Source organism: Oreochromis niloticus, linkage group LG5, assembly GCF_001858045.2.
Source record: "Oreochromis niloticus isolate F11D_XX linkage group LG5, O_niloticus_UMD_NMBU, whole genome shotgun sequence".
Classification (NCBI taxonomy): Eukaryota; Metazoa; Chordata; class Actinopteri; order Cichliformes; family Cichlidae; genus Oreochromis; species Oreochromis niloticus.
Window position 1 is genome coordinate 8,066,075 of NC_031970.2, and position 25,423 is coordinate 8,091,497.

Below are 25,423 nucleotides of genomic sequence, written 5' to 3' on the forward strand. Positions count from 1 at the left end.
AGCATATTGTAGCAAAAAAAACGTATCCATCTACAACAGTAATATCCTGGTCAATCCTGCTTTTTAAGTAATTATACTCTAACAGATGTAACATAAAACAAATATTTTGCGTAATAGCACAACTGAAGTGAGTACTCTTAATACCTTAAGTACATGTTCATGATTATAGTTAGAAACTTTTACATAACTAGTATTTTTTAAAGAACTTATATGGAGTAATGGAGTATATTTACAGTACTTTTGTAACGTTGAACGAGGACCTATTCCGCCGTCATCGTCACCAGGTCTAATTTTGCTGTAGTACCACCAACAAACAGGGGAGGGCGTCTTGAACCTGTGACGTCCATCCCAACACTCGTTCTCGCTCTCGCGGTAGCTCCGCGCCTACACCGGCAGCGACATTCAGAGAGGAGATGGCGGCCAGAGGGGGGTTTCAGTCGGCACCGACGGGTGGTGGTGGAGCAATGGGACCTGGACCACCGGTACCGGGTGCAGGACCAGGCATGGGACCAGGAACACCTTCTGGAAGAATGGGACCATCGGCTGCCGCGCAGAACCACATGTACCGCTCACCGATGCCCGGGCCTGGGTACCCGGTAAGATATCGCTCTATCTTTGCTGCTGACGCGTTAGCGAGTCCGCTAGAACAAAGCCTCGCTCCGCTTGCTTTGTCCCTAGTGGCTAGCATTAACCCCCTTCACCACCGTAGGCCACAGCTCATACTAACTAGCAGCCCGGTTCAAAACTGGTGATGCATTTGAAATATTTCACCAGTCGCTGTGGATGACCATCAGAGTTTGTTTGTTGTTTGAATTTGCTAACCCTCCCGCCTGCTAACATTAAGGTTAGCTAGCTAATCGCAGCATCCAGTTAGCTTAGCCTGCTAACCCCGCTAACTGTTAACTGTATTTCGGCCAGTTTTCTTATCAAAAAGACCCAAAATGTGCACCGTGTAGTTTGTAAACATAACAATTAAACCATCCTTTAAGTTTTAGAAGTTGTAGTTTGTGAAGTTCAGGCTCGGTTCGAACTCAGAAGTTGTTATAAGTCGAGCCTACTTTTGAATGAATCGGCTGCATCAATATGAGTTTGTGTCAATGCAAATTTACAACCTACCTACAGAAACACTGATTAAGGAGAGGTGCCAGTCAGTAGCAGACTTCACTCTTTGTTTAGCTGGTGCAGTTTGTCTCGTCGAAGTTGGTGTTTTACAACTTGTAAAGTCTAACATCAGTGTGTCTATGTTTAGTGAGCTCACTGTTACTTGGCTGGTCTGCCGCAAAGTACACCAAGTACCAAGAAACGCTGGGATCTCAGCGTGAACTCACTACGCATCTAAACTGCTGGAAGGATGTTTAGTTAATTTTGAGTCTTATAAGCTGATATTTTCTGATCTTCAAATCAGATTACAGCGGTTAGTCCATTGGTCACAATTAATAATAATAATAATCACATGATTAATCTACAGTCGTTTCTCACATTTGAAATATAAAATAATTTACACAATCTATTAACATTTACACAGTGCAGAATTGATTTGAAAACACATTAACATTGTCCACCAGCAGCATTGGTAAACTAATCTTATTTGCCAGTATACCATCAACAAACTGGATATACAGTAACTGGTCGGTTGGTTGTTTGTCAGTCTCAGAAAGGGGAAAGTTGCCTCACAAACATTTGTCCAAATAGTCGAAAATTTACTTACGGACCTGCAGGTGATACACACATATTAAACACAATTTAACAGTAGTCTATGATCCCCTAAATTGCAGAGATACTCAGAGTAATTATGCAGTAAAATAGATAGAAAAACAGATGTCCAAAGGAGACAATTTCTACAAATTGTCACAATGAATACACAATAAAACCATGGTGCGTTCACCCTCAGCCACTAGTTATCTTGTTTGTTTTTTTAAGATTTGTGCTGTTTCAAGATATTGTGATAATATTTTGATTTATAGCACTTTTACATAGGTGGGTCCTCATACTCATTTGATTATATTAGTTAGGAAACTTGATGTTTTGGTCTCAGGTAGAAGAAAAAAACATAATTTTGAGTTTTAGTGATTTCCTGTCAGATTAAACATTTCCAGAATCCCATCCACATTCGCTGTGTTGCTCGTGTTTGGTCTAAAGTAGATGTTTCAGGCTCTGGTTGCCTTGGTAATACTGTAATTTATTTACCAACCTGTCTTATGTCAGTCAGCGGTATCAATGACGGCAGCTTGGAAAACGTCCTTCACTTTGTTTGCACTATTAAATGTTGCTGCTTGCAAGCTAAAGTCACCAATACAACGTTGTTTTTTCCCCTGTATCGCTGTAAATATAATCACAATTTTCCCTCAAATATTGTGATATAACTTTGAGGCTAATATCACCGACTCTGACTGTAATGGGAGAAGAATGAATATGGGGAACTGTGAAGGTGAACGCAAAGTGCACCTTCACAGTTGCCTGACTCTGAACCACGAAATAGTCTGATATAGACCAACTGTTTCAACTCTGGACGGTGATGTTGATTAGGTTGCCGAATATTTTTGTATGTCGAGGGTGGAAATCCCTGGAATATAATTTTTAAAAACCTCCCTTTAATACATATAGAGATGCACAGCTCACAGATGCACAGAAAATAAAAGAAAAAAAGTTTAAGCAGGTAAAATGACATCAGCTCATTTTCTATCTTGAAATCCCACACTATATTAATATGGAGATACTGATCATTTCAGAAGTTTAACTGCAAGGTAGAAGATGCTGCCAATTTCTCCTTCTAGTTCTTATGTAACAGAATCAAGGTCCACGATGACTGCTGAGATTTAAAGGTGAGCTCCCTTTGGCTGAAGAAACTGAAATCTTTCATTTGCTTTCACATCCTGCAACACATCGTTCTGCACAGTGGGGACTCAAGAAAATGACCAAGAAGCAAACATTTTCAGTAAATCAGGACTTCAGACTCTAAATGTTTTCAAATGAATGGACTTTAAAGCTGATTGTGTGCTCCAGCGATATACTGCGTGCATGCTCCATTACTATATTTGATCAGAACTCTTTGGTTTCTTGGTCTTATTATCCCATGCATGCTCTTGCATTCATATTTAGTATCAGAGTATAAATTTTCATATCCTGATCTGTAGTCCTGGGTTTATTCCCCCGATATTGCATTGGATTGAGTCATCTCCAGCTAATATGTTATGTCTTAAGATAAGAGAATTGTATTAAAATCAAGATATAAACGATGAGTCATTTATCACTGATCCACAGCTGAAGTGTTTGCTTCTTAGCTACTACCAACCTGAAAGACAGCTCAGTAAATGGTTGTCACATATTTTTTCTCTTCCAACGTCCTTGGCAGCCTTTCACATCATAGTCAAAAGAGGCTTCATACTCTGAATATTGCAGATTTCCACTTGTTCTCAGGCAAGCCAAGGTTGCGCTGATGTATAGTGTAAAAAGTACTAAATGATCGGCATGTTTCCCCAATCTGCCTACACCACACTGTGTGGAAAAGGCAGAGCCCATTCATCTGGCCTGTATTGTTGAGAAGTCAATGTCCTTCACTCTTCCTCTCTTTCACTGTTCACCATGCGATGAAGAGAGAGTGTGTTTTGCCTTCATCTGTCACATTTGTTGGACTGACTGCAGGAGGAAAAGCTGCTATCAGTGATTTGTCACTTATCTGCTGCTCTCGCCTGCACTCATGCAGTCAAATACAAGAAGTCGCCTGTTTGAGTTCTTAGCACATGGTTTGGTGAGTTGGCTGTGGTGATTTTTGTGTATTTACTTTAATGAAAGGCATGCATAAATTTGCTGATACTGCTAATAGAAGGCATCAGATATAAAAGTATGTGGGCTGGGTCTCAGAGTGGTAGTGTTGAGTTTTTTGTGTGTTGTGGGATTTGTAATTTTCTGGAATATATTTACATCAGCAGATGTGCTGCAAATGTTTTGTTTGCAAATTTACATTGACGTTTTCCCACTGTGTCAGTTTTGCATTTTATTTAAAACACTACAAATGTATTCTCGGATCAATAAGAACTGAAATGGAACGGTAAAAAACTTTGATGTGTTTTGTCTTCAAGTCTGCACAAACATTGATCTTAATTTGTGCACTTTTCACTTTTGAGAATTAGCTACACAACAGCTCAAATGTTATTTTCACCTGTTATTTTCTGCTTTTGAAACTGATTTTTTTTTTTTCCCCTTTTTTTTAATAAGCAAGGCTCAGAGTTGTTTTATTGCTACACCCATGAACTGCGTCTCTGCCGCTGTAGCTGCAAACGTTCAATTTTGGTGTGCATGGGTGGGGCCAGGGCTACATAGTCACAGATAGTCATAGGGTTAAATTGCCACTTGAAGCACAATTTGCCATGTTTGACCACAAGGTTGGTAGGAAAGTGTTGAATTGTTGTGAGCATTTATGTGTCAACCGGGGACCTTGGAGAGGATTGCTGTTTGTAAGTTATTCAGGAACAATTTATACACATTTTATGGCTGCAGCAAAAGATTATTTTTTATCGTTTATTTCAAGTTGTGTTCTTTCCTCATACAAACACAGTCTGAAGTCAAATACATTGTTACACAAACCACCTCCCAGAATTTATGCTTGGGGATTAAAGTGTGTGTGTGTGTGTGTGTATAGATAGATGGATAGATAGAGATAGATGTATACACACACACACACACACACACACACACACATATATATATATATATATATATATATATATATATATGAGATAGAGAGAGAGAGGTGTAAAAATAATGGAAATAAGAAAGAAAAAATAAAGAGAGAGACAAAAAGGCAAAATTAAAGTAATTACCAATCAGTTCCCAGTATAGTAGCTGCAGAAACTGATCACTTGAGCATAAGCAAAATGGAATTTTACCTCAAATACTTCACAGAAAACTTGTAAGGCAAGTTGGTCCACAGATTTCATTCTTAATACACCTTAAAATAAAGGCTAAGGTGTCTTGTTTAAAATCTGCAAAATGTATCCTTTCTACACGTTCAAATGCTGTAAGCAGCTTTAAAATGAGAAAAAATTACAATTTTCAGTGGCCTTTTTGTGTGATCATGGCCTTATTTTCTATGCAGAGACCAGGCATGCCTCCTTCCAGTCGCATGACCCCTCAGGGACCAGCCATGGGCCCTCCAGGATACGGCAACAGCCCCGTGTCCCGTCCTGGCATGCCAGGTGTGATGGATCCGTCTCGTAAGAGGCCGGCTCCTCAACAGATTCAGCAGGTTCAGCAACAACAGAACCGCAACCAGCAGTAAGTCCCCACTCGCCGCCTACTCAGCCATGCTTTTTTTTCACAATTATTGCTGCCCTCTATTTAGGGGACTATTATTTTGTGTCTTTGTATGTGTGCAAGTGTATATGAACATGGTACCTGGAAAATGTATTCCACAGACTGAAGAATTTGACTGACTTCCTTGTCTTTTTTTAAAGACACACAAAGCTGCTCTGACTTGCACTCAAACACCTCTTGTTTTGATGATTTATTTTCACAGCACAAAGAAGAAGAAAATGGCTGATAAAATTCTACCTCAGAGGGTGAGTATTAATCAAACCACAGTGCATGAACAATCCATTAATTCCAGCTTTGATTATGCTGGAGATTACATCTGGCAGTCCATGTGAACTTTAATTTAAGTGGCTCCAAACAAAGGACAGTTGGTCTTTAAAGTGCCCTGGTTAAAATGCTGGGATTTAGAGAGTGCTAACTATAAGTGCTTGGGGCAATTTACTAAAGATTTTAGCACTGTACAATGCAAAATGGGGACCTCCAAAGGTTTTGTGATGACAGTAATGAACAAAATCGCTATTAACTCAAGTATTTTTTTCTCTCACTCCACCTGATCTCCCTGTCTTTCGTCTCCCTGTATGTGAAAATAGGCTGCAGGGTGGACATAAACTGCACCTGTGATAAAGAAATGATCTACTTATCTTGTATCATGAAAATGGAGGTTGTAGTTCAGGAGGTAGACTAGGTCAGCTACTAATTGGAAGGTTGGTGGTTCGATCTCTGCATGTCAAATGTCCCGGGGCAAGATTGTAACCTCAGGTTGCTCATCGATAAATGTGTGTGAAAGCACTTAGGTAGAAAAAGCATAGAAAATATGAATGAGGCAACTTGTATAAAGTGCTATGAGTACTCAGAGTAGAAAAGCACTGTATAAGAGCCATTCCATTTACCATTTGTCCTTAATCATGTGATACATTTAATAATCAGCACATTTCTGTTTTAAGTCACAAATCCAAGTGAACCGCTCACCGTCAAGCCCTCGCATTTCTGCTGGTTTTCAGAGATACTAAGAATAACTGATTTATGGTACTGACCTCATATGATCCCACTAATGTGAATATACTGACTGCAGGGGGAAAAAAAGTAGTTGTTAGTGAAGATTCACTTCAGCCAGTTTGCTTCTGAGGTGAACTCATAACTATGATTGATGACATGTCACTGACTCAAATGGGCCAACAGCTGGCAAGTCAGCTTGCCTGAGACACTCTTTTTGGAGCCTTGGGCCATCAGGTCATTAGTTATGTTGAACCCCAATTTTAGGCACTCATAGTGTTCTCCAGTGTGTGGATGTCAATCATAAATTTGTCAAGAAAAGAGTTCCTCTATTATATCCTTTTAATCCTTTATTAAATCTCACATCAACATTGTTTTCTCATAGGATGTTATCATTTAAAGTTGCAGTCTTATGATATCCTTTTCATTTATTCATATATATTTTACAGCTGAACAGAGTAGCTAGACAAATATGCGTTCATAAGAGAACACCATATGGAAGTAAGGGTGACTGTTGTATTTGATCTATTCCTGCACTTTATTTAAATGTAGACAGTGGTGTGATAGTAAAATTTCTGCTGCAATATCTTGGTTTTTCTGAAGAGAGATTTCTCTCTCCTTCTCTTGATCTGTCAAGCTTGAGATTCATTTTCAGCAGAAATAGACCCAGCATGTAAAGCTAGCAGAGCAGGCAGCAGATATGTGGTCACTCGTGGCTTACAGACCCAGTGGACACATACACATTCAGACTGGAATCAGGGAGAGTATGAACAACTGAGAAACTGGGTTTTCTCAGACTGACAGATGGAAAAAGAAGTACAGGTTACAGATTTTAATTTCAATTACGATTGATACTTCCAAGGATTAAAACAAGGACATTGTAATTAAGAACCATTAAGAACCAGTTGCTGTTATTCTCGTTTTTGCTTTCAGCACATATTGTCACTCGCTATTTTTTTTTTTTTTCTTTTACTAATATTAAAGTTCAAGGATATCTGCCTGAATAAAAAGAGTTTTCTTTTTACCAGTTTAATGAATCCACTGTCTATTTAAATGATTTTGAGTTCTAATACTCAATAATCGTGATCTCAGTCCTGGCCAGAATAAGTGATTATTATTATTAAAGATTATTCTAAAGACACCTGTAGTCACTAGTATCCTTTGTCTCCTAGATCAGGGAACTGGTCCCAGAGTCTCAGGCTTACATGGATCTGCTGGCTTTTGAGAGGAAGCTGGACCAGACCATCATGCGCAAGAGGCTGGACATTCAGGAGGCCCTCAAGAGGCCAATTAAGGTATATTTCAGTCAGGCTCATCTCAGGTGTTCCATGTTACCTTTAACTGGTCATTTAAGAGTGATGTCAGTCAGTGAAAAGTTAGTCAGAACAAATGTGTATATTTTACAGATTGTTGCTTACTTCCCTTTGATCTTCTGCACCACACTGTATTTGTTCAGATGATGACGCTGCCTAATGGTTTTATTGACTGTTTTTATGTTGCACTTGATGAAAAGGTTTCTGAATATTGTGACGTTAACACACATATTTTGTGTAAATTAAGGCGAACCTTATCCACAAGTGGCCGACGAGGCAGATGGAGCTAGATGTTTGATTTGGCTCAGATTTCAGTCTGCTCTAAATACTTGACTTCAAAGTTTTCTCTACTGTTAATCCTTCTGATAATCCCTGTTATGTTCCTATCAGGCTCACATGTGAGCGCACGACACATACCAAAATCTACTGTTTGAGGAGCAGCTAATCAGAAGAAAGCCACCTTGAAATAGGTGTCTTTAAAGGTAGAGGACATAAAAGGGCTCTACCAAGGGCCGCTATCAGAATCAGAATACTTTATTAATTTCAGCGGAAATTATGTGGTCACAGCTGCTACAAGACAGTAAAAACAGTAATTAACTAAACTAAATTAAATAATTCAATATATTGCAAAGTTACAAAATATAACAAAATGGCTCTAATCATAAATATCCTAGTATATTACCCAAAATTAAATGTATATGGTTGACATTGCAGTGCCCTTCTTATCATATTAACTTTATTTTCTCTGTAGAGGATGTGATATTAAGGTTGTGCAACTATTGCAGTGTATACTGTGCTTTAGATTCAGGAAGGCCAGCACGTCATGGAGTGGGTGGGAGAAATTGTCCAGCGCTGTTCTTATCTTGGACAACATCCGCCTCTCCGAGACCACCTTTAGAGAGTCCAGCTCCATCCCCAGTTTTCATTTTATGCAGTCTGTTAGCATCTGTGACCCTCAACCTGCTGTGCCAGCATGCAACAGCATAGGGGATGACACTGGCCACAACAGACTCGTAGAAAATCCTGAGCATTGTCCAACAGATGTTAAAAGACCTCAGCCACCTCAGAAAAGGGACTGCTCTCGTCCTTCCTCTACTGAGCAGTGGTGTTTTTAAACAGAGTCCAGTTTAATGTCAGTGTGTACTCTGAAGTATTTATAGTGAAATTTATAGATATTTATATATTTTTATACTATATTATATTTTTATAGACAATTTATAGAGATCTCTATATATAAATGCATATTTTACTTGTATGAGGGGAGGGGAAAAAAAGATGCAGTCCAGAAAATGGCCATAATGTGTCCAGACTCAGTGTAGCTATAAAGTCAGTGTTGAGTAACTGATGAGACACAAATGTAAAGTTTCTTTTCTATTATTGTTTTCAGCAAAAGAGAAAGCTAAGGATTTTTATCTCCAACACCTTCAACCCAGCAAAGCCTGATGCTGAGGATGGAGAGGGCACAGTGGCATCATGGGAGCTACGTGTCGAGGGGCGTCTGCTGGAAGATGTAAGCTTGTCAAATTTGTTCAGTTTATAGTAATTATTTGTGGCTGCCCAGTTAAGTATGGCTTAGTTGGTTTGCTGTATTGGGATAATGTAAAAAGTAGTTTTTATTTTCCAAAGTAGGGTCAAAAATTGCCATCAAACTATTAAGATTATGATGGTCTTGTTAGGTTACACGGAGCTAAGACTGTTAAACAGATCATTTTAGCTTCAGTGTTATTTCTTTATCTTTAATTTTTCTGTAAAAATATTTCAGCCTAATATCACAGGCAGCTTACTTAACGTGGTATTTAATTTTGTTTGCAGACAGCCGTGTCCAAGTATGAAGCCACGAAACAGAAAAGAAAGTTCTCCTCATTCTTCAAGTCCTTGGTGATCGAGCTGGACAAAGATCTATATGGTCCAGATAATCACCTTGTGGAAGTAAGATGTTTTTTTTTTAATCACATCTGAAAGTATCAATGTTCATTACTTTTCTAATCATGTTTTTGTTGAATATCTTTTTATGGTTCTTAGAGTAATTTAAAGTATAATATGGAAGATTTCTGTATTGATAAGTTTTAAAACAACTGGTTAAACTGAGTGTTACAAACAGATAACAGAGCTAACCAATGACTGAATTATAAACATATTCTTAGTTTCAACGAGTATAAGTGTACTAACTGCTGTGAAGTTACCTTGATGGTAGGTAATGGTAGCTACTTTATTAGAATGAACTGATTTAGGGTGAGTATATGTGACTACATGTAATGTAAACAACACAATAATATATGTGCTTGGACATGACCATAGTTTATGCATAAGTCGCTTAAGGCAGACTACTTCTGTGATCTCACAATACTTAATGACACTGCATCCTTTATTATTTTTCTTGTTTTGCTTCCCCAACATCAGAAGTTGTGAATAATACTATGCATTTATATAAGATCAGCAGATATTAATGAACAATATTAACTTGGAGACTTAACTAATTACTTGTTCCTTAAATGCTGCTTGTATCACTTCAGTGGCATAGGACTGCTACAACCCAGGAGACCGATGGTTTCCAGGTGAAGAGGCCAGGTGATGTGGGTGTTCGTTGCACCGTCCTTCTCATGCTTGATTACCAGGTAAACAGACTCTGTTCTCAGTGAGTGATCTTGAAACATTTCTTCAGGAATTCACTCACCTTTTCGTCTTTTTGTGTGCCGCACAGCCCCCTCAGTTCAAGCTGGACCCCCGACTGGCCCGTATGTTGGGTATCCACACCCAGACCAGACCCGTCATCATTCAGGCCCTGTGGCAGTACGTGAAGACCCACAAACTCCAGGACCCACATGAGCGGGAGTTCATCAACTGTGACAAATACTTGCAGCAGGTGAGCGCAGTTGCTTTTTCACACATCAGACATGTTAAAGTGGTACATTTTGTCACTTGATTTTCACCAAAAGGTGGCCCACTCCATTTCTTAAATTTGATGAACATTAGCTGGTAGCTGGAAAGAGCAACTGGTGTCATAGTTTTTCTGGATCCTGCTGTGGATGTTGAACAGCTCGCCTTCCCCTCTCTCTATCTATCCTTTTATGGAGACATTCTCTCTTTCTGGGTCACTGTCCAGTCTCTTGGTGCTTTTTCTGCTCTACCAAGATAAACATAGGATTTTATAAGTTTAATGATTTATTCCTACTGAACTGATATAATTTCAGAGTGCATAATAAGCATTATCAAGCTCTAACGTAATTTAAATGTGGTTGTCAGGTATATTCTTAACGTGAACAAACCAGTGTATTCTGCTGGATGCTTCAGAGTAGTGAAGACATGTTTATCTAAACATTCTTTATTTCATACTTTCATTTTGCAGATCTTTGAGACTCAGCGAATGAAGTTTTCTGAGATCCCACAGCGCTTGCATGCACTTCTCATGCCCCCAGAGCCCATCATCATCAACCATCTGATCAGGTATGTTTTGATTCTACAAAAAAATCATTATCAATATGTCAGTAAATGGAATAAATCCAAATTTTTTGTTATAATAACAAATTTAATTTTGTCCACTGATCCATGCTTTGACCCAGTTATTGTTTCTCTTCTAATTATTTTTCTTGTCTTAATTAGCAGCAAGCACTAAATGCTCAAAAAGCTTTCGGTCTATGAGAATTTTAACCCTTTTTAGGATTGGATTGCTGCTGTTGTTTAGTAATTTAATCACTTGTTGCTAATGTGATTTAATCACATACTGTAAAGAAGAAAAAAAAAACATACTCTACACAGTAAACTGTATTGTTTTGATAGTGTGGATCCTAATGACCAAAAGAAGACTGCCTGCTATGACATTGATGTGGAGGTGGACGACACACTGAAGACCCAGATGAACTCCTTCCTTCTCTCCACAGCCAGCCAGCAGGAAATAGCAGGGCTGGACAACAAGGTGCATACCTCACCCAGCAGTCACTCGCTGTTCTTTTTATGGATGTTACCAAGTTTTATATTTGTCCTGATAGTTTTAGACAGGGCTGTGTTTCCAGAGTGGGAGTAGTGTTTCCTGTTTCCTAGAGTTTTGTGTGGCCTTTTGATCACTTTAACTACTAAATCATCCCCTTCTGTAGTGGAGGGGAAAAAAGTTTTTTCTTTTTCTTTGATTTTTTTCAAGCAGTGAGCAGGTTTTTCTAATGTGCAGATCTTGCAACTTTAAAAAAAAATTTAAACAATTGGGAATGTGCTGTTTTTTATATATATATCTATAGATATATAGGTATATATATCCACCCAAGGAATCTTTGATTGAACCTATCATTTCGATTGTCTCCCATTTTGTGAACCTGCTGAGGGCAATTTCACACATATTTGCTCCCTCAAATTGCTGCCTGTGTATTACTGGCCTCTTACTCCGTTTTGAGGTCAATCAGGTCTTCTTGACCTCCTGCTAGCGCCCGTTACCTTGACTGGGATGGCTGTAATCACATTGATAAGGCACAAAGCCATTCAGCAAAAAGACGTCCCTCTGTGGAGTCTTTGTTCTAAAGCAACTCAACAATCTAACAACAGAGATTGTTTACAGGATACAGACGCCTTTCATTTTGTTACTTTCTTTTGGGTTTGGTGAGGATTGCTGTTATACATCCTGTTCCTGATGGCCTAATATTAGAAAAAGCCTGTAGCTTAGCCTTGTTGAACTATTTGTTGTGCATTTTGAGAGCCTGAGAATCTTATAAACCAGAGACGGGGCTCGTTTTTTTCCCCAGCACCTCTGTTAAGGTTTTCCAAAATAAAACTTTTCCAAATATTTCCCTGTGCCAAGATATAGTCAGGCTTTGTAGTCAGTGAATAGTAAAGCACATTTTAACGTCTGTGTTTTTTGTTTTTTATAGTTTGCTGAGCAATTCGGCCATCTGGGTGACTTTGAATATTAAATGCATCTGACTACGATACATATAATTACTACATTAAGTTTCCAACACATGGATTGTCTGGGAACACTGAAAGAGTGCTGCTTAGGCGTAAATAGGTCCTTGTATCATGGAAGAAAAAATTGAACGGAATAATGGTCTCATAGGTAAGGCAAGTCTTCTGTGAGCGGAGATAGTTGTGATTCACTTTAAAGGCGCAGATTCTTGGGGACCCCCTCCTGCAGTCACTCACCTCCCCATCCTGACAAATTGGTCTCTTTTAAATTCCAAAAGGAATCCAGGGTCACATCTGGGGTCTTGTTTTTATAGCAGAGATAATGGAGATCTGAGGCTTGAATCCCCAAAAGAGAGCCTGTTGATGAGTGCACTCTGATGCAACTATTTCCCCTTTGATTACCCTGTGCATGTTCACTTTTGCTGGTTAGAGACTACAGTACCTTTTAATTACAGGCCAAGGTTATATCCATATTTTTTAGGGATGCGCATGACTGGATGATTAAAAGTAGCTGGCTTCACTAGTTGGCACCAGAAATACTTGTCAGTTAAATAAATTATTCATATTTTATTAATGTAAACCTCTTAAATGTTGGGTCTGGGGACAGAAAACTCCCACACCAGTCAACACAGATCTGTAACTCTTTTATCTGTAAAATGAACGGCTCTATGCAGGCTCTATAAACAACATATTACCACTCGAATGGAAACATGTATTACCACATTCTGCCTGTTGACAGGAGCATTAGCCACTCTCTGCAAAGTAATCTGTCATTGTGCGTGTGTGTGCAATATTCTGTGTGGCCCAGAGTACCACAATACAATCTGATTTTCGAGGAATATGGTTTGAAATGGCTCTTATATTTGTACAGACAGTGTAATTGCAGCATTTAGGTGCTTAATATGGACTTTCAGTGTTTTCTGACTTTTAGTTTAGTCGACTACATTAGTGTTATTTTTTTTTTACCCTGTTTAATTGATTCATTCATTCCAAGTTAAGTTGTTAAGCATTATATTAAAGCATATATGTATGTATGTACATATATATGTATGTATATATATATATGTATATATATATGTATATATATATGTATATATATATGTGTATATATATATGTGTATATATATATGTGTATATATATATGTGTATATATATGTGTATATATATATGTATATATATATGTATATATATATATATATATATATATATATGTGTGTGTGTGTGTGTGTGTGTGTGTGTGTGTGTGTACATATGTATATGTATATAGGTGTGGATAGATGGATGGATGTCCGCCTTTGTTATTGTGACATGTTTTTTTTTTTTGTGTGTGTAACTTTATTGACTACATAGGTGTCAGAGAAAATGATAGGAAAGATATATCAGTGTAATTAGAGGTTTTAAAACCGCTCGTATAGTTTATGGTGCAATAAAAGATTTATTATAAAGGGATGTCCCTGGTGTAATCGTTTTGATCTGAGGAATACTAAACACCTGTTAATTTGGTTAGCTACATCAAGTCTTTTAACATAACAGGTGTTCTCTGTTGTGCTTGATTCTTCTCAGATCCATGAAACCATTGAGACCATTAACCAGCTGAAGACCCAGAGGGAGTTCATGTTGAGTTTTGCCAGGGATCCTCAGGGCTTTATCAACGACTGGCTGCAGTCCCAGTGCAGAGACCTCAAGGTGAGTGTGTCTGTCCTGCTACTTTAAGAGAGAATCTTAAAGTAGCATTGAGCTTTTTTTTTTTATTAGTATCTCTAGTGACAGCAGGCATCAGTAGAGGTACCATGTCATCAAATCCTCCTCCAGCACACGTCACTGTGATTGGCTGTGTAGGATATGTGTAAGAATAAGAGAAACATTTTGAACCGCCTAAAGTTTATATCTAAATGTGGAGTTGAGGTTCGTTCACATGAGTAAGTGCTGAGTAATCCTTTTTACCACACAGCCGTTCAGAAATAAACCCCTTATGGATCAGAAAGAGGACAGAGCAGCAGCACCAGTTTCTCCACTGACAACCTTAAAAAAGATAAGAATGCAACGCAGCAGAAAGATGCACAGCATCACAAGTAGAAAGACGTGACTCATTGCTTTCCTCTACCAGATTTTGTGATTCTGTTCCACCACAGTCAGATTTCACTATTTTTATTTCTGCCTACTCTGTACATAAGGCATCCGATTCTTTTCTTTCATTTTATTTTTTCCTGTTGTAGAACAGGGGTCCATTTCTTTTCCTTAGGCCGTTTTGTGATTTGATTTATGTAAAAATAAATAAGTGACCCGACTTCCTGTAAAATTAATTTAAATGCAAAGCTTTAAGCAGATTATGGGCATGTTATTTGTAGACAGAAAAGAAATGTCAGGAATAACAAACAGAAGTAGAAGGTGGGGAAAAAAGACACCTTCTGGGGTCAAAATATCACACAAGTAGACAATAACAGATGACCAGATAATTAAATGAAAGCCACAATTTTTTTTTTATGTCATAAAATGCTCTGTGCCATATTTGTAACTTGGCAATCCACAGATTTGGAGGTATTAGAGTTTAACAGTATTTGATCCTTTGACTTGAGTTTACGTCGTGCATTGCTCGACCGTGTGAAGGGGAGACCTCAGATCATGCACACAAACCCCATGCTGCTCAATCAGGTGTAGCAGAGTCAAAATAGAGCGTGAAACATTTAATAACATGTCTGACTGCATGCATGCTCGCCCCCATCTTTCTTTGAGCGAGCCGGTTAACTGCTTGACCAGCTGTCACCCACCTGCAGTGTTTGCTCAGTCGGACTGCTGTAAAATTGAACAAATTCAGTCTGAAGCTCAGTAGTTGCTCTCAAAGCAAATCCCCAGTTGGCCTTGCGGAGACCCTGTGCCCTTTAATTTATCAGCTGTGGCACTAGTTTAGATGGAGTTTGATACAATAATATCTCTTTCTGTTAACAGACCATGACAGATGTGGTAGGAAACCCAGAAGAGGAGCGAAGAGCAGAGTTTTACTACCAGCCGTGGGCTCAGGAGGCCGTCTGCCGTTACTTCTACTCCAAGGTAACTCAGTTTTCTTTGTTTTATTTTAGCAAAGAGATCGTACCAAAGAATTTAGCTTTTATAGAGACGTTTGTGGTTTTCAGATGATGAATTTTTATTACTTAAATATGTCGTACTCGGCTTATCATTGTTTTCAAAAATGTCTCAGTGGAATCTGCCATGGTGCAACAAGGCATCCACATGAATAACTGATAGGATGTCATTTTGGAGTTTTCCATTTAGAGACACAGCAGAATGTTTTCATATCAAATTATAAACATCAGTAGTGTTTATTTTTAGATAACATATTTAGGCTGATCCATCTGGGTTTGTACAGAAGTCAACAATCATGTCTTAATTACTTTCTTAGTTTATACATAAGTTTATTTTTATAAGATATAAGAACTAAAGGAAAACATACGCTATTTCTAGAGCCTTTTCTAAAATTGTTGTTACAGACCAAAAGAAGTGGGAATCACCAGACACCCCACGCTATATTATCACAATACTTCACTCACAATGCAATATTATTGTGATTTTAACGTTCTTTTGCGATATGCTGAGTATTTCAATAACACATATTGTAATTTATGACCTGACCTCAAAATTAAGCTATCTGTATTTATCTAATAAGAAAATTTATATCGCACAGCTTTTTTTCTTTACTGCAAAGTAAAGTAGTTACCAACGTCACTAAAAACTACCTTAAATATCGCCATAAGACTCAGTCCATCAGTCTGTGATTGAATATGGTCGAGCTGGCAGTTACATGCAGTCTGTTACTGTGATAAATTGTTGAAAATCTCATATTTGTTGCCATCTCCATAAACATAAATTCACATTTCACTACATTTATTTATTACAGTTGCACTCAGCAACCTTCCTGCTCAATGGGGATATAACCAGAGTACAACCAGCTGGCAGCCAGTTGAGTTGAGTCCCCTCGAGTTGTGTTCATTGACAAAGACAGTTCAGACTGACGACATGATGGTGGCAATCTGTCTGCATCTATAAAGTAACAGTGTGTCTGGTGTTTGATGCTTTTTCAGTTCAGCCAGGTTTGCTCTGCTAATGTTGCTCATACTAATGTTATCTCAGGATGGTAGTCTGTAAGATGACTCCTCTCATTCATAATAGTCCCAGAGTATTTGAATACATTTAAAAACATTTAATATAGTATCACTTCCCACCTCAGCCCCCTTGGCTCCAGTCACTATTAGCAAACTTTGATCTACGATGAAGAACATCTTACTCGTGACTTGCTAAATATTTACCAGCACTATTGGATGCACTTTGAGCCCATGCATACCCCTGTTATTTTTTTATCTCAGGTTGCTTTTTAATGCTGACTTGTGCTGATTAAATCATCTCTATGTGAAAACATCTTTTAGGTCCAGCAGAGGCGGCAGGAGCTGGAGCAGGCGCTCGGCATCAGGAACACCTAAAAAAAGTCGTCACATGCAGCAGGAAATGAGAAGACATGTTTTGCTGGTGGAGACAACTAATGTGTGTGTGTGGGACATTTAAACTGACAAACGTAGAGAGAGATAGATAAAAGATGGCCTCAGCATTTTCTAGGATGTCAATTTTCCTTTATTTTCACCCCCCCAGTTTGGTTTCTGCTTTATCTTTTTCTTTTGATGACAGATTTTTCTCCTCCTCACACCAAGAGCTCTTGAGCAAAATTGTCTTTAATTTAAGTTAGATTTTTTTTTTCTTATGTCTTAGCCTTAGCTAGAAGCATTCCTTTCATTTTGACACATTGTGTCCTCACAAAAACGTAGATTGTACACAGATGAAAAGCAGAGGGCAGACTGTACCTCGCAACTTTAAATGTATTGTCCCTGGAACAAAAAAATAATCTTAAATCAGCCGGAATGTGTCGAGTCTGGCGTGGCTCTTTGTTCCCCTTTTTGGAAAGTAAATTTACACTTTCAACTCCAAGCCTGGCCCCTGGACGCTTGCCCGTTTAGTTAAATATTGATTGTGATTGTGTTTGTAATCAATTGGGCTTTTTTGCTACACATTGGCTGTTCATATGTCACCTTGTATTAAGTTGCCATTGGTTATTTTTCACAGTTTGTGGCACAGTCTTTTGAGACATTTTAAAGCTCAGTCAATCACAGCAGATTATACATTGTTGTTGGAAAGCGGTTTTATTTGTTAAAGGTGCCATTTGTTATGACGTTTATTTTTCCTCCTTTTTGTTACTATCAGTGATCCTTGTTTTAAAAATATGTATTATATCCGTACTTGTCTTGTTAGCTAGTACAGATTATCATTGAAGTAGCTAGTATGAGTACCTCTAGTCATTAAAGTTTTGTAAATACTGAGCAGAAAAAAACTGAAGATGGATGTGAAGTAAACCTGTATCACTTATCCTGGCTGATCTTTTTCTTAAGTCTTTGTCTATGATCAGATAGTCAAACCAGTATATTATTAATTGGCCCTCGCTCTCAGAGCCCAGTGGTTTAGCTCTCCGCAACAAAGTAAAGACAGCAGTGACGCTTTACAAAGCACGGCTCTGCAGGGAGACATGCAGTCGGATTCACGTCGCCTGCAAGCTGGGAAGAGTTAAAACGCCTGCATTTTTAGTTTAGTGTATTTTAATTATGTGCAGAGAAGCCATAAAACACATGTGGTGGAGCAGATTTGAGGAGCCGGAGCTTCTTCACACACTGACTGAAGACCTGGTTTCTGTGGGTTTAATGGTCGTTTCCCTGTATGAGGTTAAAATGAGTGTCCTGGCTGAAAATGTTTGCGTATGTGCATTTTAATAATGAATTCCAAGAATACACTAATAAAGGTTTGGGCAGGTACACAATTTGAAACAAGCATCGGGGAACCTCTGGGGTGTAAAACAACACTGGGGGGTGGGACTGTAGAATTGTGAATCTGCAGACTTTTTCATGGACCAAACCTATTTTTCTGTATGTTCTTATGTTATAATAAAGGATTATGTAAAATGTCTTCTCTTTGTCTGTGATGTTTTTCCCCCCGTTTATCTTTCATGTGGTTTCATATTCCTGTGTGGATCAGCGTCGGGTTGCATTTAAAGCTTGCTATTACACACCACACAGTATAATTTGCTATTTCACCCACAAAGTTTATCATCATGCAAAACCAAACCTGGAAATATTCCACAAAGTCTCCCTGTTGTCTCTGAAAGAAACACGTCACTGAGTCAGTGTGTGCCTTTGTGGCATGTAGTGCATTAATATTGTTAATACTGATGCATAGGGAGGATTTAGCTTGCAGCTGGTGGAAGCTGAGCTGCATTTAACAAATGTACACTTGGGTAGTTTAATGATTTCTCTGCCAGGGCTTACACCCCTCTCTAGGGCTATTTAAGAAAATAGTCTAAAGGGGTCCTGAGATGATTAATGGTCCTCAAAAAGAAAACATCCCACCCCCTTTGTTTTGCATTAATAATGAAGACATTAAATACTTTATCCTTTCTGAACTAATGAAGCTGCCTGAAAAGTGCACAGGGGGATTTGTTTAGTGTAAGGACTTGAATATGAAATGTGAAGTAAACTTGGCAACCCTAGTTTTAATGTTGCATACTTTTAAAATAAGAGTGTGGTATTTCCAGACCTCTTGTTGTTCTTTTTCTCTTCTGTTACTCCTGATTCCCCAGTGGTCTCCATCTGACTCCGTTCCGAGCCTGGTTCTTTAGGAGGTTTCTTTCTTCCCACTGTCGCCAAGCGCTTGCTTATAAGGGCTCATTTGATTATTGGGGTTTTCTTAATTTAGTCTTAGAGTCATAGGGTGACTCCTGATCGGCGCAATACAAAAAAAATTTAAACTCAAGCTTCATTTTAAAAAGTCTGTCCCAGAGTCCACAGAAATACTTGAGTAGCATAAAAGTGATTAGCCAATTGGTTTAAAATGCGCAGATTCTATTGATTGAATAATGTAAATTGATTAGGTCAAAATCATTGTATGCTTAAGTTTGTGAGCGACTGCTTTCAATTGAAAAAAAAAAAAAAAAAGCTGTTGGACTATCCTGTTGCGCGGTGTGGAAAAGTTTGTTCCTGTGAGGCAACAGAGCAGACCAACCATCAGGAGAGGGTGTGCTTGCGCCTCAGCTGTGTGTCCGGTATAAATACAGTGCGTCCTGGCTTCAGTGTGTCTTCGCAGCAGCTGCAGCTTAGGGTTGAAAGTCAAGTACATGATGGCAACACCGAAGAAGGTCTGTGTGATTGGCTCTGGTAACTGGTGAGTAAAGGAGTTTAGCTCACTTTTTCTGCACCTTAGGATTCCTTTCAGTTTAGAGTTAAGTGGGGTGGAGGTCAGTTAATGGTGCGCATAAATAAGTAAATTCCAATCAACATATCGGTATTTTTATTTTGGGGGTTTGTAAGGTTACACCCACAGTGGGACTTTTTGTGAAGGCGGTCTAAAGTTGGTAAACTTGGAGGCCAGGAGGCAACTTTAGCCTCTGAGAGTGGATAAATGATTCATAATTTCCTGCTGTTTTGCAGGACTGGAGAGTGGATTTTTTTTTTCTTTGAATATGATGACCTTTGATATCCTGAAAAAATCTTTACTGAAGATTCCCTTTTCATTATTCTGCAACATTAGTGCTGAGTCAGCACTGATGGGGCATTGATGTCTCTCAGCCAGTGTGGCATTTTAGTGGTGGAAGCAGGATGTAATACTATATTACGATTAAAATTGTTGGCTGCTTTTATAGGTTTGTATCAAAGTTTGTTTTTTTTTTAAAAATGCAGCAGACTGGATCCCAACTATTTCTGTGCATACTGATTAACTGGTTACCTATATTTTAAAGGCAAAGTTGTTTGATGGAAAGCATTTCAGCTTTGCCCTAAACCTAAATAATACCTAAATATTAATGTGGTCAAATAAAAAACATAACCTCTGAGCTCTAAAATGCAGTGCAGAAAAGGTGCTGTGTTTTAGTGAAGTACCTAAGTAGGGCCCTGACCAGTATCTCATAGTAGCCTAAAAGGTCAACTGGGAGATCTGAAATATGATCATTAAAGGGAGTTCTCCTAGCTCTTAGCTTCAGTTATGCTGAGCTTATATGTGAAATGAAATTGAATTAGGTCCTTCTAATGTGTTTTTTGTTGTTTATTTTTTAAAATATATATTTCACCTGGATTTTTTTCTAGCCTAGAAGAGTATTTTAAAGCTATTTAAAACACATAATAGTTGCGTTCTCCTTTTATACACTAATAGAGGTCCATCTGCCAGTGAGAAATGATTTCCTTATGTCTTTAAGTGACTGACAGTATTAAGTTTGCCACTGAGATTTTACTGTAATTCCTATAAACTGATCTTTGTGTAGCTGTTTTCAGTGTTTAAGCTCCCAGATATAAGCAACAGTTGACCTAAGAACATCTGACCATCTTGAAATCAAAGGAGTATCTGCTAAACCAAATAGTCAATAACCCTTTGTTCAACTTTTTCTCCCTCAGTCTCTCTGGGAGCACAGAAATTTGTTTACATTTGTTGTTTACATTTCACAGAAGAAAACTGAGAACAGTTTTTTGCAAGCAGTACATTCATCCAGCCAGTATTGTGGCAGCAGAATGATTTCCTGTGTCACCATGTCCACAGGGGCTCTGCCATTGCCAAGATTGTGGGAGCCAATGCAGCCAAGTATGACAAGTTTGACACCACAGTGAACATGTGGGTGTTTGAGGAGACAGTGAACGGTCGCAAGCTCACAGAAATCATCAACACAGACCATGAAAATGTGAAATATCTGCCCGGTCACAAGTTGCCTCCCAATGTGGTGAGTCTGACAGCACTCTTTCTCCCTCTAGGACTGTTTATTGAGTCCAGAAGACGGCACATACACCGTGTTTTATCTCTTTGCTGATCCCAGGTCCTACTCTGACTTCTCTCTTTCATTAGGTGGCTGTTCCAGACTTGGTCGAGTCTGTGAAAGGAGCTGACATCCTGATCTTCGTGGTTCCTCACCAGTTTATTGTACGAGTGTGTGACACCATCAAAGATCACATAAAAAAGGATGCGATAGGGATGTCTCTTATCAAGGTAACATCATCCTAATAAAATTTTTCTTTTAAAACACAGTGTGCTAAAGCCTGGGAAATATTTTACAAATAAGTGCGGGGATTTTAACATAACTGTTTACTTTAGGGTGTCGATGCCAGTCCAGAAGGTCTGAAGCTGATCTCAGAGGTTATCCGAGGGAAACTGGGCATCACCATGACAGTCCTCATGGGTGCAAACATCGCCAATGAGGTCGCTGATGAGAAGTTCTGTGAAACAACCATTGGTATTGAGTTTATTTCTTTAATAAATAATATTATTAAACGTAATATGGGAACAGATCGAGATTATTTGTCTGTAATTTCAGGGTGCAAGGACAAAGAACATGGGTTGTTGCTGAAGGAGCTGATGCAGACCACCAACTTCCGTGTGACTGTGGTGGAGGAGTCTGATGTTGTGGAGATCTGTGGCGCACTCAAGGTGTTTCATCCTCACCAAGCTAAATGCTTAAAAATGCTTTATTACAGATTAACTGTGAAAAAAAAGTCAAAGGACAGAATGGTATATACTCTAAAACAGACAATTTATAAAGTAATCTTTTTAGTACAGTATTTGTGGACATCTACTGATAAGTCATCATTCAAAAGTTTGATTAGATCAGTTGACTGTGTGTACATATATATATATATATATATATGAATACACTGTGCATATGCATCCAAAGCAGCAGAGCCACATCTAAATGAATCTGTGTATTTACTATATAGAAAAGACGGTGTTTGTCAATAAAGTACACTCATCTATATCTACACAGTAAAGATTCCTCACATTCATATATATAACTTCATCATCACTGCAGAACATCGTGGCAGTAGGAGCAGGCTTCTGTGATGGCCTGGGATTTGGAGACAACACCAAGGCAGCAGTGATTCGTCTCGGCCTGATGGAGATGATCTCCTTCGCCAAGGTCTTCTGCACTAACTGCCCCGTCTCACCTGCCACCTTCCTGGAGAGCTGCGGCATCGCCGACCTCATCACAACCTGCTATGGTGGACGCAACCGAAAGATTGGAGAGGCATTTGCCAAAACGGGAAAAGTACGAAACAGCTCCTGTATCTCTCACGTCAGTCTTCCTCTCTTGTTATTAAAATTATAATAATGTGGCGCTCGCTGTCTCTCCTTGTAGACCATTGAGCAGTTGGAGAAGGAGCTGCTGAATGGTCAGAAGCTTCAGGGCCCAGCAACAGCAACTGAGGTCCACCAGGTCTTGAAACAGAAAAACATGGTGGAGAAGTAAGTCTCTCTTGTGTTTTATTATTATCATTATTGTATTTTACCTTTTTACAATCAATGATACTTACCTGTTTTGCATATGTATGAGTTGGATACTCAAGAAGAAAGCCGTGCCATAAAAACAAGTACACAGTGAAGTTGCTGGAACCAGCTTTTAGATTAATGAATAAAAATGTCTCTTTCCAAAAATAAGCAAATTCACATGTCAGCACCTCTGAAGCTCACTAATGAGCTTGTTTGTTTAAAGTTACTGCGTTATATTTACTCTAGACACATGAGAGTGATATCAGTCTTTTCATCTAACTCTGGCAAGAATGTGAATGTGGAACTATTTCCTTAATAATCTCCATTTGTCCTTGCAGGTTTCCTCTTTTCACTGCCGTTTATCAGATCTGCTTCAATGGCCACCCAGTCTCAGAGTTCATCAAGTGCTTGCAAAACCACCCAGAGCACATGTGAGGGCCTGGTAAATGGATAGAAGTTTGGACAAACTTTCACACTACAATTACAGTATCACCAAGGACATTAAAGGGGGACAGGTAGTCCTGACTCCTGTTTTAGTCTCAAACAGAGAAAAGAAAAAGTGGAGCAGACTTGCCTCCCATCTGCCTGAGCCACATGTGTTGACCTATTGTTGTTACTGACAGAGGCATGCATTTGGTTTCTACGTCTGTCTTTACTGATTGCCGCACAAATCTTTTAAGTCTTAAAAGTTTTAAGAATTTGAATTGTTCTCCTTTACGACACACAAACCATGACCTGACTGTTATGAAATGTTACATAATACCTTGTGTAAAAGTGCCCTGACTTGCCTTTTCACTCAGGCGTTTGTTTTGTGAAGCAAAAAAAAAAAAACATAACCACTCCCACTGTTTCATCATGTGGGCTTCCTGAAATATAACTGCTTACAATACAAAATCTATTTTGAAATAAATTATTGATCTTGTTTTATTTTTGTGCCTATTTATGTTTTCTTTTGAACTTGGTGGTGCATGCCTGCAGGACACACGCATACACTCAGGAAGTGCCCCACTGTAATCTGACCTGAGCTCAGTCTGGCTGCCACTCTAAACTCTTCACCTTTACCATTTCCTAGCACGTCTGCCTCAACCTTTCTCTAAGGCCACATCCTGGTTTCAGCCACAGCCCCCATATGTGATAGCTCCATTGTTCCAAATAGATTCCTGAATTTTCTGTAATTTATTCAGTGCAATCATTAATGCCCTTGTTATTTCCCCCACTTAATTAAGTCACAAATATCCCTGGAGGTGCAACAAAGCCATATGTCCGTCTCCATATGCCAATATATCCCATCAATTTTCAGTCCCTGTTAGTCAGTGGCAGCCTGTTTGCTCTGGCCTTGAAATGAAAATCTGCATACTTCTGTTTTCTAATTAAACACACAGAAACAACAGTCCTATCCATGCAAGCCTTTGGATCACAGAAATATGTTTCTTTTTAAAAAATTTTCAGCTGTGTCGCTCATTTATACGGAAGTGTAGAGCTGCCACCCAGGCAAAAGAAAAATAGAAGTATATCACGTTATAACGTGAAAAGTTTATTGTTCTAACAAGATACTTTTCATGTTTGTACAATATACTTTTGACGTTTGAACAATATAATATGACGTTATTACAATATGCATAATTATCACGTTCGTACAATATAAATATCACGTTCGTACAATATAATTATCACGTTCGTTTAATATAATTATCACGTTCGTACAATATAATTATCACGTTCGTACAATATATTATATTGTACGAACGTGATAATTATGCATATTGTAATAACGTGATATTATGTTGTTCAAACGTGAAAAGTATCTTGTTAGAACAATAAACTTTTCACATTATGACGTGATATACTTATATTTTTGTTTTGCCTGGGTGGCAGCTCTACGCTTCCGTACATTTATGTGAGTGGACTGTAAAGTTACATCATTGGGCACTTCTTTAAAACTGGACTCCCTTGCTGAAATCCCTTGCATAGTTACTGAGTCAACTGGCCTGTGAGATATCTAATAATAACTCTCTCCAAAGGAGCAAATGGTCATCTATAATTAGACAGGGCTACAGCCACCTCATACTCTGCCGAACAAGACAATACCATACCATTGTACTGCAGTGGAAATCCCAAAGTTGTGTGCCATTTTAAAATTTTGTTTTATTTTGATAAACGAACACGAGGTTTTTACAATGAATTTCTGGCTAAGATGTTGCATAAAGTTTCTTGAGAATTTATAGTTGCAATACACCCACTGACCACTTGGGAGAGCAATCGCATCAATCACAAACTCATCGCTTAATCTGGTGGCTTTTTCTAAACCATCCGTGAGGCGCTACCAGTTTAGATAACCGAAAACAGGGATTCCTGAGAAGGAGCTGTTAAACTTCACAAGTTGTATGAGCACAACTCTGATATGCAGCTGTGCGTCTGAAAGTCAGGCTCTAGAAATTAAAGTGAAAGGATACGAATGCCATGCGTTCACACATGTGCCCATCCCTTCAGCGAGGGAGGAGGGACTTGCTTCACTTCCTCAATTCCGCTTGGCAAGCAATATGAGTCAAGTTAGAGATAAAATCCAGGAACCTGCATTTGAAATTAAGTGA

The 25,423-nt window shown here is 38.7% G+C and overlaps 2 protein-coding genes across 2 annotated transcripts; both read left to right on the forward strand.

Annotated features, from left to right (window-relative positions):
* The first annotated feature begins 360 nt into the window (after positions 1-360).
* Positions 361-18,500, forward strand: smarcd1 (SWI/SNF related BAF chromatin remodeling complex subunit D1). The gene is made up of 13 exons (XM_003456093.5): positions 361-596; positions 5,096-5,274; positions 5,516-5,558; positions 7,476-7,598; positions 9,004-9,126; positions 9,429-9,545; positions 10,130-10,231; positions 10,318-10,479; positions 10,963-11,060; positions 11,394-11,529; positions 14,067-14,189; positions 15,450-15,551; positions 16,922-18,500. The coding sequence occupies exons 1-13, from the start codon at positions 414-416 to the stop codon at positions 16,973-16,975; spliced, it is 1,545 nt and encodes a 514-aa protein (XP_003456141.1). The 5' UTR covers positions 361-413; the 3' UTR covers positions 16,976-18,500.
* Positions 18,501-19,584: 1,084 nt separating this feature from the next.
* On the forward strand, positions 19,585-23,759 carry gpd1b (glycerol-3-phosphate dehydrogenase 1b). Its single transcript, XM_003456095.2, has 8 exons — positions 19,585-19,751; positions 21,117-21,294; positions 21,417-21,557; positions 21,663-21,801; positions 21,883-21,995; positions 22,375-22,611; positions 22,702-22,808; positions 23,171-23,759. Exons 1-8 carry the CDS (start codon positions 19,705-19,707, stop codon positions 23,265-23,267), a joined length of 1,059 nt encoding a protein of 352 aa, XP_003456143.1. The 5' UTR covers positions 19,585-19,704; the 3' UTR covers positions 23,268-23,759.
* Positions 23,760-25,423: the final 1,664 nt, after the last annotated feature.

Excerpts from the sequence above, each read along its gene's own strand:
- gpd1b (XM_003456095.2), top strand. The coding sequence starts at position 19,705 with ATGATGGCAACACCGAAGAAGGTCTGTGTGATTGGCTCTGGTAACTG. Across the intron at positions 21,996-22,374 it reads AGATCTGTGGCGCACTCAAG|AACATCGTGGCAGTAGGAGC; the intron begins GTGTTTCATCCT and ends TCATCACTGCAG. Across the intron at positions 22,612-22,701 it reads CATTTGCCAAAACGGGAAAA|ACCATTGAGCAGTTGGAGAA; the intron begins GTACGAAACAGC and ends CTCTCCTTGTAG.
- smarcd1 (XM_003456093.5), top strand. The coding sequence starts at position 414 with ATGGCGGCCAGAGGGGGGTTTCAGTCGGCACCGACGGGTGGTGGTGGA. Across the intron at positions 11,061-11,393 it reads ATCATCAACCATCTGATCAG|TGTGGATCCTAATGACCAAA; the intron begins GTATGTTTTGAT and ends TTGTTTTGATAG. Across the intron at positions 15,552-16,921 it reads GCCGTTACTTCTACTCCAAG|GTCCAGCAGAGGCGGCAGGA; the intron begins GTAACTCAGTTT and ends AACATCTTTTAG.